This window comes from Nicrophorus vespilloides, unplaced genomic scaffold (genome assembly GCF_001412225.1).
Source record: "Nicrophorus vespilloides isolate i.1.1-1 unplaced genomic scaffold, Nicve_v1.0, whole genome shotgun sequence".
Classification (NCBI taxonomy): domain Eukaryota; kingdom Metazoa; phylum Arthropoda; class Insecta; order Coleoptera; family Silphidae; genus Nicrophorus; species Nicrophorus vespilloides.
In genome coordinates this window covers 4,086-18,283 of record NW_017096257.1, presented here as the reverse complement: position 1 = coordinate 18,283, position 14,198 = coordinate 4,086, and the positions used below count along the sequence as shown (strand labels likewise).

The following is a 14,198-nucleotide window of genomic DNA, read 5'->3' as shown; positions in this document are numbered from 1 at the left end:
TGTTTGTATGTTAATCAAATTCCCAAAATTATTCACACTAAAATGTGAATTTGTACAAGTTTTTTTTTTATTTGAGTACAATTGGAACTAAAGATTTCTACTATTTATTAAGTGCATATTTCAGTTGTTTCAATTGATTTTCAGTAAGTGCAATTGTTTTTTTTTGCTATTAATATATTAATTGTTTATAAATTTACAAAATTAGTTTACTTTGATCATTTGTTTTTATCATTGTTTTTTTTTTAAACAATTGAAACATAATTCAGATGTTTAGTTTGTTTTAACAATTGGAGCATAATTCAGATGTTTATTAGACTTTTTGATGTTCGTTTCTTAGATAACATTTAGTAAAACGCAAATTTATATTTGAATGTTACACCAAAATGTGAAATTTTGTAAGTTTTTTTGATTTGAGTACGATTGGAACTAAAGATTTCTACTATTTATTAAGTGCAGTTTTCAATTCTTTTAAATAATTTTCAGATATTGCTTTTTTACCTTAACATATTAATTATAATATAAATTTGCAAAATTAGTTATTTTTGATCATTTGTTTTTTGTTTCAATTTAGTTTCAGCGATTGCAATTGTTTTTTTCTCTTAATATATTAATTATATTATAAATTTGCAAAATTAGATCACTTTGATCATTTGTTTTCGTTTGTTTTAATCATTTGCTTTTTTTTGAAACAATTGGAGCATAATTCAGATGTTTATTAGACTTTTATCATGTTTGTTTCTTAGGTAAACCACAAATTGATATTTGAGTGTGAATCAAATTCCTAAATTGTGAATTTGTGTAAGATTTCTTTTGATTTGACTACGATTGGAACTAAAGACTTCCACTTTTTATTAACTGCAGTTTTCAGTTGTTTCAATTATTTTTTTCTTAATATATTAATTTTATTATAAATTTGAAAAATTAGTTTGCTTTGAGAGTTGTTATTATTATGATCTTTTGTTTTGTTTAATTTGAAATTGGAAACGATTTTCATCACGAGGATGAAAGTTCTCTTTTCTCCTCTCTCTCTCTTTCACTGCTTCTTCATGTCGTGCGAGATAACATTGTTGTCGATTTATTGAAACACAAATGTGTGTCAAAGTTTATCTGATGATGCCTTAAAGTTTTCTCCTCCTCGAGACGATCGCCAGTTCGAATTCGATTGGTTAACAGAAATACACCTCTTTCGGATGTGATCGATTTCCGTCGAGGATGCATGCACACGATGATGGCCTTCGGAACGATTTGATTTATCGACGTGTTTTTCTCTTCTCGGGGGGAAAGATTGTAGGAATTTTTTTCGGAATCTTCCCTTTCTTTAATTAACTTAGAGATTATCGATTCACTTAATCCCATCTCTAACTTTAACATTTCTCACAAGTCTAATCCTATAAATAATTAGTTACCATAGTTACAGTAAATTCAGTCCATTGTAAATATAGCAAAGCATACTTTGATTTGTTTATTTATCTTAATTCACTTTTTTTTAAGGTAAATCTGAAAATCTTAAGTGTGGAGAGGAGGAAGGAATTTGTTGTCTAAATAATGTTCGAAATAGTAGAAATAGAATATTATTTTTATTAAATCCTACAATTAAGTAATTATTAATAAATTACTTATTACCGTCGCAATGAACGAATCTTGTTTTCTTCATTGAAAATAATTAATCAGTTATTCATATACATATAAAATCAAATAAAAATATTATATATATATGCATGTATGTATAAATATAATATAAATCACAATTAGAGATACATCGAAATCATTAAACATTTAAAATAAAAACATAATAATTACACAAACAAAGGAAAACACTTATATAAAACCGTTCTAATAATTTAGTAAGTAAGTAAGTAAGTCTATAGTGAACGTTGTGTTGCTGGCTGTGTAATAATTAAAATATAATAAAATAATAATTTGAGCAACAAAAAAAAAGATTATAAAATTTAAAATTTGTCTCAGACGCAATATTCAAAAAGTGTAATTATCTTCTCCTATTGGTCCCTCAACAAAACAAAAGAATAATCTAAAACAAGAGATAACAATTTTCAACAAAATCAATTGATTTTGTTACGTAAACACACACACACACAGATTACACAGTCGAACACACGTTTGATTTTTCTATTCTGAACATGGAAATTGGAGAAAATAATGTTTGTACTTTTTTTTTTGTTAAATATAATATTATGTAAATCATAAGAAAGGTTAATTAATAATAACAATTGTTTTTTTTTATGTTTGATGAATCGATATTATTACAATTAAATACTGGATCGAGATTACTTACATAAATGTTAAATATATCTCTGAGTGGGGGGGGCGTCCCTCACGCCTGTACAAGGGACACGTTAAATTATTATTATTATAATGATACGATTAAATAATTAAGGGTGGCGTGAGGAAAAACAAAAAAGAAAAACAAATTTTACAATTTAAGAGAAAAAAAACACTGTTATAAGAAAATGCCCATTATATACACATTAATCAATGGCTCCTAGAAAGTACCGTAAAAGCGAAAAATACAATAATCAATTATTTACACGATCTAACAAAAGAAATCTCCTGATTACACGTATTTTTGTTTGCTTGTTTTTTTTGTTGTTGTTATTATTATTAATATGTTTTGATTACAATTGAAATATAAACATGATGTATACGTTTCGTATGTATGTACAAGTACAAGAAGGTCGCTATAATCGAAATAGAATAAAAACAATTGGGTTGTTGATGAACAATTGAATTTGATGGAGAGAAACCTACGATCTAAATATAATATATAATCTAAATCGAAATTATCTGATAATATACAAAACAGTTACTTACTTTGTCACTTACTTATAAATATTATGTATAAATAAATATATATATATATCGACCTGTATGGCAGGATTTCGGTAATTAGTGTATACCGAATCAAAATAATAATAGTAAAATGTACAGTACACAGTGATTCCCTCACTAATTCGCTCTCCCCTCTTTCTCTACTTCTTCTACATCTATCATCATCTTTAGGCCTTCTTCTTGTTTGCCTTCTCGGCCTTCCTCTGCTGCTTCTCCTTCTCCTTCCTGTCCTTCTCCTGCTGCTTGCGCTCCTTCTCCGCCTGCGCTTTCAACTCCTTTATTTTACGCTTGAGGCGACTCTTGTCCTCGCTGCCGATGCCGAGGATCTTGAAGTCTGCGGAGGTCAGTTGCAGCAGCGCGGATCCGTTGACCTGAAGCTCGAGGAACTTGGATATGTGTTGCTCGAGTCCGAGCCACAGAAGCCACTGGCAGACCTGCTCCTTGCTCCAGTCGACGACCGGCGCCGACTGCCAAAAGTGCGAGCCCTTCTTGTCGCTGCTCGCTATACTGCAGGAGGACAGGCTGATGTCGGATGGATGCATGCTGCTCCAGGTGTCGTGTCTTGAGGGCGACACCGATCCGGAGGAGAGGCTAGAGGGCGACGGAGGCGTCGGCGATGCTCCCGATTGGTGTTGCCATGGCACTGATCCGGGCGGGGACAACGTCACCGGCACCACCTTCTTCACTGCAAAAACAAACAAAAATAGAAACACATGAACTTTCCTCATTTTATGAATGAAACTATATAATAATATTCTTTGTTCAATAAGAAAAAGAATGTTGAAAATGTATAGGCAAGTTGTAAGCAGAGATCATCGACCTAAAGTCCCCGCCCGAAACACCTGTCTGTGTTCTAAGGTCGATGATCCTAAACTACCTGTTGCGGTTGAATAGTCAGGATAATGCTTCAATGAATATCTTATAATGGAAGATTGCAAATTTAAAATCAATTACAATTGATAATAAATGCAACAGATAATATTTTTAAGTGTCTAACCTCTAGCGTTGGCCTCACTCACAGCCTGCCGGATTTCCTCCAGAAGGTGTTGAGCCGTACTTTTGCTCTTCTCGTTGAGCTCGTCGGTGGAATTGCTGAGACTCTCGGTTCCCATCCTCTTTTCCCTCTCCGCCAAAACCTTAACAGTAATAAATAGTATTAGCAATACTTTCCAAGTACTCGCACAATATAGTGCAATATTTACCTGTTTGAGTTGTTCTGCCAAAGATGGAGGCGGTCCCATTCCGCTCTTATTGTTGGTGGCAGCTCCGACCCACGGGTCAGGACTGACGAGCTGCTGAGCGATGGAATGCTGCGAGGGTTCCTTCTGCACCTTCGCATAGACAACGCTCTGTTCGCGACTGCCTACGACCTTTTGCGATGAACTATAGGTGTTCTGGATTTGAGTGTACTGCACGTTTTGGCTGCTGTTGTAGTGTTGTGCTGTACTGTAGACGTTCGTCTCCAATGTAGTCGGACGTACGGGTTCGCACCCTTTGTTGTTCGTTTCATTGATGTAGGGCGGATCCAGTTCGTCCGCGGAATTGTAGCTCTCGTCCAATCCGTAATCGGAGGAGCTGTTGCTCAGCGACCCTTTCTTGCTGCTCGGCAACTGTCGGTTCGCCAGAGCTCCACGATTAGCCAGCTCGGCTTTGCTCTTGCTCGCAGAGATATCTAGAAGCTCGTGCGGTGGGACGGCGTTATCGAACTCCTCCTTGATGGGAAGCTTCCTCTCGACCGTACCTTTCTTATTTATGTCGTCGGGACTGGCATCAGAGATCTCTGTGTCGGAGAAGTCCGTGGTTATGCAGTGTCCCAGCTTTGTGGGCGGCTGTCTCCTCGACATCTGCGGCGTCAGCGACTTCAAATTCATGCTGTCGTACGGCAAGCACATCGGCATACCGGCCTGCTGCTGCGTCTCGATCAGATTCTGCTCCAACGCGATAATCCTGTCCTTCAAATTCTTAACCAGAGCATTGTACTCGGTGTCCTTCTCCTGCAGCAGCTGCTGATAGAAATCCTCCCTCTGCGCCATCTCGACCTCGCGCTGCTGGAAATCCCTGCAGAGCATCTTCGCCCTGCTGTACTTCTTCTCCAACACGGCGTACTGATTCTGCGACTGCTCCAACATATTCTGATATGTGGCCATCTCCTTCTTCACGGAACTCAACTGTCTCTCCGCATCCTTGCACCTCACCTCCGTCTGCTCGACCTTATCATTTTCGGCGAACTTCAACCCATTCTGCTCCATTAACTAAAAACACAATTAACATCCATCAATTTTAAAATGTACGATATTACATCACAAATTATTAAAAGTAATAATAGCGAAACAATGACATTCCGTTTAAAGCTTGCAGCGAAAATTGTATAAATATGTGAAAAATAACTTTTAGACCTTACCTTGGACTTCAAACGCGCTACATCTATTTCGGTTAAGAGGAGTTTGCGCTGGCTCTGCGTAACAAAACAAAAACGTAAAACAACCCCAAACAAAACAAACAATAACCAACCAACAACAATTACAAAAAAAAACAACAACACCCATGTCAAAAAAATAACAAATGAAACAAAAATAACACATTAGGCTTTTAAAGTTGTGCTCTAAATGTTTCTTCTTTGTTTGTCGTTAGCATATAATGTAGACATGTGAATGTATGATAATACGCACCTCCTGTAGTAAAAACCGCAAAGATTCCACGTCGTTCTCCCCTTCGTGCTCAAATACATTCTCGCTATTAGCCGAAGGACTAACCGGACCATCCGAAACACTACTATTGGCTGAACCTGAACCCCAATCAAAGACAAATACATTACATAACTGTTGAAAAAGTCTATTCATATTTAATGTTATTTACCTGTTAATGGTAAGGTGCTTGCGTCGCTGGGTTGCTCCGCTTCCAGTGCTCTCTGCCTTCGCTCCTCGCGCTCTTTATCTGCCTGCAAGGACTGCCTTATCAGCTGGGCAACTTCGCTGTTCTGCGGATCTCTTTCCCTTCCGATACTAAACTTAACAATGCCGGAGGTGTTCCTCAGAACGCTGGCAGCGTAAGCTTGTGTAACGCCAACTAAACTCTTTCCGTCCACCTCGATGATCTGATCGTTGACCTGGATATGTCCATCGCGGGACGCCGCTCCGTTCGACGTTATCGTTTTCACAAAGATACCTACGAAAATACAAAATTATATATAATTGTTCAATTTTAATGTAATAATATTAAATACCTAATTTTTCAAGGCCGGCATCGGCGCCGACACCCATCCCTATAATACTGAGACCCAAGCCCTCGGGCCCTTTGAGCAATTCGACGGGGAATACGTCCATCTTCTCGACGCGCTTCTCCAATTCATACTCAGCGCTCGCCGCCACCGGATCGACGTCCTCGTTCCGTCTATCATAATCGTTTATGCTGAAGGTGGAGAACACCTGTATCGGACCGCACGAGAAACGGATCTTTGACGATTTCGGTATGTACATGGGGTAGTCGAGATCGTCGTCGTCGTCCTCCGGCAGACCGGGCACCTCCATCCAGAAGTGTCCATCCTCGTAGTAATGAACGCCGTGCTCGATGCCGACAACTTGCAGCGGCTTCGGCACAAAATCGGTGATGCTGTCCAAGTTGTTCGTCTCCGACAGACTCGTCACGGAATCTTAAAAAAATGAGATGAAAATCAATCGAGCGTGCCGGAGATGTGAGTACAAAGAGAGATTAAAAGATGATACATACCGATTAGGCCCGAGTCTGATGCCATGCTCGTGTCCAGTTTGCTCATGGAGGAACCGTCAATATCCTGAGTGGAGACGTCGATGCTGCTCGTCGAATCGTTCATCTGATGATTCTTATCGGCCTTCCTGACTTTGACCACCTGCGCGTACTCGACGGGCTCAGGAACGGCCTCATCCTGAATGGACGGCGGCCCGTAACTATCGTTCAACGACGGCAATCCCATCGAGTCGTGCAGCGAGGAATCCTGCAGCATCGAACTGAACGGATCCGGCCACTTGGTCATCATCATTACCGTTTGCTGCTGCTGCTGCATCTTAACCTCCTCCTCCTCATCGGGATTCAGCAACCTTTGAATCTCCTGCGCCTCCTCGTCCGATAAAATCTCTTGTCTGATCCTCTTCTCGATAATCCTGAATACGCAGAGAGGTCGGTTAATAAAACTAGGATTACTCACGCGAAAGTGTTACTTACTTGGAGCTTAGCAGATTCTCCGCTTCCGCCGGGGTCATAGCCTCCGGCACCGTCTCCTTCATCACTTGCGGATCAAAAACGCCGGCATCATCGACGTCGTCATCGTCCACCTCCTCGTCGTCACTGGCATCCGCGTATTCCACGTCGTTCAAATCAAGTATATTCGCCTCGGAACGCGAATCCCGATCGGAACCTATCGATTTCGTCGGACTCTAAAAAAAAACAACAATACAATCACAATAAATTAATTAATATCCCAAAAAGTAATTCGTTAGAGTTACATTTATAGAAAGTATCATAGTAAGTATGACTGTAATGTATGCAGAAGCTGAAGTAAAATTAGAGATACATTCAATTAAGTGTGATTCACGCAATATGGAGAAATGAGGGTATGTCCGTTAATAAAGTCCAAATAAAGGAGGGAATATTATATAAAATAAGTAAGTGCTCACGTTGAGTTCTTTGGGGGAGAAGCATGGCACTACGTCTGGTCGACTCTTGGTTTCTGCGGATCTTTCGTGCTGAATGAATTCGTGGCAAGCGCGTTCGTAGCTCTCGCGACCTTCGAGCTCGGAGAGTGCGGACGGGATGAGCGGCGGACTGTTGTACATGATATCAGAATCGATGCTCTTCTGCTGGACGACGGTGGCTTGAGAATCGGAATCCGTGGAGGCGTTGGACTTTTGCTGCAGAAGACAGCTGGGCTTATTGGGCACGGCGTAGATGGCCTCGACAGTGCTGCGCGGTTGCGCCGGAGATCCTAGGCTGTCGGAGCCGGCGGGTGATTCCTCTTTGGGGTCGACGACGGCGTAACCGTCTTCGTCCTGCGGTAGGAAGAGGTCGGCTTTTAGGTCGCCCGCCGTGGGGTAGTCGTAGATGTCATCGTGCGGCTTGAGGCGGGCCTTTATCTCGGGGCAGGGCTCGTTGAAGCCGCCCTCGTCAGTCGTCGAACTAACGACGGAGGGCGGCCTCGAACCAAGACCCGCCGCTGGAATGTTCAGGGAAACGGTGGAAACCTTGCTCCGTCTCGGCACCGGCACGATTTCCTCTTCAGTCTTATTCGTTTTCGCTTCGGGATGATCTAACAATAACAACAACAACAAATTGCAAATAAATTATACAAGAACTCATGAGAAGCAACGACCACGAAACAATTTTCTTTCCAACTGAAAATAAAACCAACATACAATTGTTTTCAATTAACTTCTAGATTTACTTTTAAATCAATATACTGAAACAATAGCTCCAAAAGCAATCCAATCATCGTACACTAAATGATAAGAAGTATAAAAAACGTTACACAAATTAGTTCAATCTCACCCATTCAACAAATACAATTTAAACACTTAATATGATTTATATACTTTTTTCTTTATAATCACAGGACTTTCATTAATTGCTGTTTTAAGTCAGTAATTAATCATTAATTGTATCCACTATTTCCAGTTTGCAATTAATAACCGTGTAAAATATAATTAATTGCAATTATAAATAAGTATAAGTCGTAAAAAGCTCAATTTCCGCAATTTAATTAAATATATTAATCACTTAATCTCGTTTACATAAACTATCATTGAAGTAAGTTTGTTTATTTAGTGTTTCATTAAATTGCTGATAGGTTAGTTGCATAACTCTTAAGTAAGTAACAAAACTTTTTTTAAAACTAATTTTACCGAATAGTTTAAATACTAATTCATATGTTTCTATCTTATCAAACCACAAAATTAAATCAAAAATAATAATTATAAAAAAAAATGAAAAATAGAATAGAAGAACAAACATATGAATTTTCAACTAAATTGTAAACTGAAGACTTATCATAAATGTTGTAATTTCTATGTTAGTAAGAAGGCAATAGTAATATATAGAATAGATAAGTATAGATTAAAGACTTAAATTGATAAAGTTCATATAGAAAATACGTGTAGTAGTAATAAATAAATGCACTTTCTTGGGTAGTTGTTATATGCAAAGTGTTCTGTGTATGATGAGTATGTTAGAAACGGATGATTAGTAATAGTAAATTCGAAAATTGCTAACCAATAATAGAAACAAGATTTCGGCAATGGAAGAGAAGTGAAGAGAAGAATGAAAGCGGCTGTAATAATCACGACGGATTTAGAATGAAAACAGGAAGCGCTTTAAAAATAATTCGCAACACGAACCTGAGCAGTCGATGCAGAGCAATCGCAGACGCAAACACATCTTCTTCTTCATGTGCCTCACCATCAGATGAAAACCCTCCTTCGGATCAAATGCGAGGTGAAGACGACCATTTCCGAAAGATTCGCGACGATGCGGGTCTTAATCTCGCGCGAGTGTTCCTACAACCCTTATGGTCGGTGCAAAAGGGCTGTTGCTGCTAGTTAAAAAAGCACACGCAAATTCCCGAAGACAGAGAAAGTACACGATTTCGTGCTAAACGAGCAGCCTCTCCCAAACACACTGATCTATAAATAAATTCCACACTACAGACCTACACACACTCATTTACTTTACTTACATACTTATGCAGAGTGCATTACGGCTGTGATTCGAGCGTCGCACAGATTTTCCCGAATATTTTTCTCGCGCGACGAGAGCTCCGCCCAGAAAATACTGCCCGAAACGATTTTAACTAAAGCAGAAACAGAATCAATCCAATCCCAAGTTTTCGTCTCCTGTGTCGTCGCGACGACAGTAGGACGTAGACTTTGACTAATAAATCTGCAGAGAGTGCCAAATTGGACTCGATTGAGGCGACACGGATTAATAAATGAATCAAGGCTTCGAAACGCAGCAGCAGCAGCAGCACACAACAACTAGAGATCACAATGCGGACGTGTTTGATTGATGTTGTTCGGTTTGTGGCCGAGCATTGTATTTTTATATTCCCTCCGCCGACTTCAATGATATAATATAATCGTCGTCGCTCTTGTTATTTCGTTTCGCGTGCCAAAACGCACTCGCTCGATCCCCTTTCGATTCGCACTCTGATCACATTCGACGAGCGATCGCGGCGCGAAATTGCCGATGGCATCCAGATCGAAGGAAAACAATTACGAGGAGGAGGACGAACGCAAATAGACGTGAATCAGGTCATTGGACCTTCGACTCTTTCAGCAAAATTGCACTTCCGAATGCTTTGACCAGAAGACGACTAATGAAGCGTTCCCAATTAAGCATTTCAGCCTTCGTTGCAGCAAACAGTCAGAAATAGATTTTCAGCAAAACCAAGAACTCCGTCCTACTATTCAAAAACATTACAATCACAAACTACATTTCAAAATTACTTAAGTCTCATCAATTATTAAGAAACAGAACTTTATCATTAATTTGATTAAAAATATTGAAAACCTATTTGCAGCAGAAAATCTTGAAATACAAACATTCTCAACTCCATCTGTACGGATTTAGATTTCACTGCATATTCAAAATTCTTCTCAACAGATCAAACAAAATTCCACATATTATGTATTGTAATAAAATTAGAAAAGTAATTGAAAAGCATTAATAAATTGAAACTGAATGTTCATTAACTAAATTTACATTAATTAGCGCTTCAAAATTTCAAAAACTAAAAAAGCTATGCCTATTAATAGCAATGGCTTAATTAGAGTAAACGCATTAGCAATCAACGAATAGTCGGAACAAACGAACAGCGAAATAAAAAGGAAGGTAAATCGATTCACACTTTTAATTGCATTGCGCATTAATTAAAGCACTCCATCCAAATTGCTGTAATTCAGCGTGGAGATGCTTTTTTTGTTTAATTAAAATTTATTATTACGTAAAGATAATAGTTTTGGAATTATTCTCGAAATTATGTTGAAAATATATATATAAAAAAACAAGTCACGTAATATAAATTTCTATTTCTCGTTTTGCAAAACGTTCATAATTTGTTCTATTTCGCTTGCACGTTACATTATTTTAGTATCAAACTCTACTCGTGTAGATTTTTTTTTTTAAATATAAGAGTTAATGTAGTAAATTCATTACAAGTCTGCATACATTGTTGAAACAGACTTGAACTTTTGAGTAAATAAGATATGTTTGTTTTTCGTAATTATTGAGCATTGTTTAAGACAATGCAAAATTCCGATAGGTAAAATATGCATGTTTCCCATGGATGTAATTTTATGTTTTATGCAATATTTTACATTATAATAGTTTGACACATTTCTGCAATACATGATTGTACAAATCTTGAACTTTAATATAAACAATAATATTCAAGTTAGTTAAAATAACGGAAGATTGTTTTTGTTCTATTTTGGATATAGTTGACTGTGAAATTCTTTGTTTGGACTTGACTTCTATTTATAGGAGATCTTTCTAATTTTAAAAGTAAGTCTGAAGATTGTTTCGTGGTGTTGGAATGAAAGAAATAAGGGATGTCGTCTTACCACCATGGTCTTCCTCCTCAGTCTTTTCGTTTGGCTCGCTCTCCTGCTTCTCGTTCTCGGTCTTCACACGGCTGGGGCTGCTGGGCGGACTCAGGGAGCTCAAGCTGCCCGAGGTGACGCTGAGGCTCTCTTTGCTCGCTTCCTTCTCGTCTGGCAGAGAGGACCGATGGTGCTGCGGAGGTGTAGGATGAACGCCGGATGCCGGTGACTTTGGAGACATCCTGCTGTTGTTGTGGTGATGATGAACGGGGTGGCAGTCTGTCGGAGTCGTCGTCGGAGGTGGCGGTGGCGGCTGTTGCTTGGCCAGTTCGGGCTTGTTCTCCTTGTTGTTGGTGTCTTCGCTGTCGCGCCGATGGTGCAGACCCCGGATGACTTTGGTGTTGACGGTGCGGACGGGCGAAGAGCCGGGGCTGAAGAGGGGCGAGCTCGTCGCTAATACTGGAACGGAGGTGGGACGGTCCTTGCGCACGAAGTTGGCACGTCTGGTGACGTCGGGGGGCGCGGGCGGCGGCGACGTCGGAGGACTTCGAACGCGCGAGCTGAAGGAGGCGCTCCTGCTTGCCGCCACCGCCGCCGCCGACCTACCACCACCACCGCTGCTGCTAATGTTCGAGGTGGAATGATGCTGACGGTGATCGGATTCGGGACTGCTCAACCCGAACTTCCCATCCTGCTGCCTGTTGGGGTCGCTGTTGTAGCGACTGGTGCGCGTCTTCGAGAAGTGCGACGTCCAATTCTTCTGTTTCTCAATAAGCTCTTTACTGTTGAACTTTCGTTCAGGCTTCTCCGGCTTCTTCATCAGCATCGGCTTCGTCCTACTACTACTATTGTTGTTGTTGTTGTTTATGTGGTGTTGACCGTCCTCCGACGTTACCGTCGTGCTGTTACCGTTCACTCTGGTCATCGCGCTCAGCTCGTTCGCACTGCCGAAGCCGTTCGTCTTGCAGTTGGTGTTGTCGGTGAGGACGGTGGAGTTGCTCTTGCGCACGGGCGACGGCGACCTCGATCCTCCGTCGTGACTCTTGGTATCGCGGTTATCGCTGTTCGCCGAGGAACTGCGCGATCGACTGTCCAGCACGTTGGACGCACTCTTCGTCGTCTGCAGCGGCACTATCAGACTCGCGCGATCCTTGCTGCTTGCCCTGGTGTTGTGGTGCTCCTCTCCCAGCTTCTCGAAGAGCGCTCGAGCGTTGTTGAACCTCGTCAGATGAGATTCGGTCCTCACCACCGTCACGTTACTCTCGACCGCAGCCGGTTGCTCCGTCTTGTTGCTGCTCTCCAGCCCCGGGCTGCTCGTCGACCTCGGCTTCGTCCTCAGGGGTGTTATTATGTCTTCGCGTTGGCCCGTCTGGAAGATGTTGGCTATTTGCGACACCTTCGACACAGCCCTACCGGGCGTCTTCTTCTCCTCCATCCCGCACTATTTTTAGAACCTGAAACACAAACACATCAATATCACAACCCCAAAAAAAACAGCACAACAAACATCAGTTAAATATAATTATTAAATCTCCAAGTTAAATTTCTAAATGCATTTACCGAACAACGCAAATGACATGTTTGTCAGTGATAAAAATCCATTAATTTGCAATTACTCTTCTACTTCAAAATCACTTAAATCGGATTATAGAACTTTTATTCGTAACAACAAATTTAGTAATTAGAGAAATTGTTTATATGTAAACGTAATATGACTACAGTTTTAAAAGTTTCTAAAGAATTAAATGGATTATTCTGGCAATTTATTTACAACAATAAGCACGAGTTACTCGATAACGGAATCGTTACTCATGGTCCAACGTCACGCGCAAAAATACATTGAAAAAAATACCAATAATAATTGACTTTAGCCATGGTAAATTATGTATCGCCAAGGATATTTTTAAGTTATTTTTTTTCTGGACGATAACGACAACGAAACTGCAGTGAAAAACGACTTACTTTCGGAGGGGTGAAAATGTGAGAAGAGGAAGAGAATTGTGAGGAAGGCCAAGTGCATAAAAGTTGCGTCTGGTTAGGGGAGGAGTGAGCCGAAAAGTCAGGAGGAGAGTTATCGATCTTAGGATCCGGTCACGTTTCCCTTCTCCAGACGAGAAAATCCAGCAGAAAACACAACCCTCTCTACATACACACACCGCACATTATTTTTAAATCATCTCTTCCTCTCATTCCCCCTCGATGCGTGTACAAATAATTAAAGAAGAGTCGCGTGTCTGCAAGCTGCAGCAACGCTTTCACGCTTTCTTCCAACAATTATTGTAGATAGAGAGAAAAAAATAGAAATTAAACAAGAATCAACTAACCATATCGTTTTGCTCTTTGTTTCAAATAAATAAATCCAACACGCGATTCGTTGTAATGGAAACGAGATGAGTATAAAAGAATTGCGAACGATCACTCACTGCGAAACTTGTTACAAAATGAGGTTTCCATATCGCTCTTATCAAAAAAAAAACTGAGAATTGCACAACTCGATCACTTTATTTATTTACATTTGGCTTTCCCCCTCATCATCATCCTTCTATCTCCTAGGCCTGTCTTGATAAGAGGTCTCAAGATCATATAAATATTTTTTTTTAAATGTAATTATCCTTGCTTATTTTTCTTTTTGGCAACCGGACCAGACGTTTGCGAGTCGCTGCCAAACGCGGGTGGCCGTATCTAAATCATAGACAAATAACTATTGCATAAACTATATACCTTGGCAATGAAACAAAAGCTGCCATTCGCTTTCAAGAGCGCCATGAGAAACAAGAGATGAAGTTT

General features: G+C 40.0%; 1 protein-coding gene across 2 annotated transcripts; it reads right to left on the bottom strand.

Moving 5' to 3' along the window:
- Nucleotides 1–2,646: 2,646 nt before the first annotated feature.
- LOC108556449 (neurabin-1) lies at nt 2,647–12,864 on the bottom strand (the record flags this gene model as incomplete). 2 transcript variants are annotated; one of them, XM_017912581.1, is given in 11 exon segments in its annotated part: nt 2,647–3,532; nt 3,845–3,983; nt 4,050–5,099; nt 5,249–5,302; nt 5,517–5,632; nt 5,704–6,012; nt 6,071–6,496; nt 6,574–6,983; nt 7,045–7,256; nt 7,497–8,125; nt 11,433–12,864. In XM_017912581.1, coding segments are annotated over 11 exon segments (5,277 nt in total). In that variant the 5' UTR covers nt 12,847–12,864.
- Nucleotides 12,865–14,198: the final 1,334 nt, after the last annotated feature.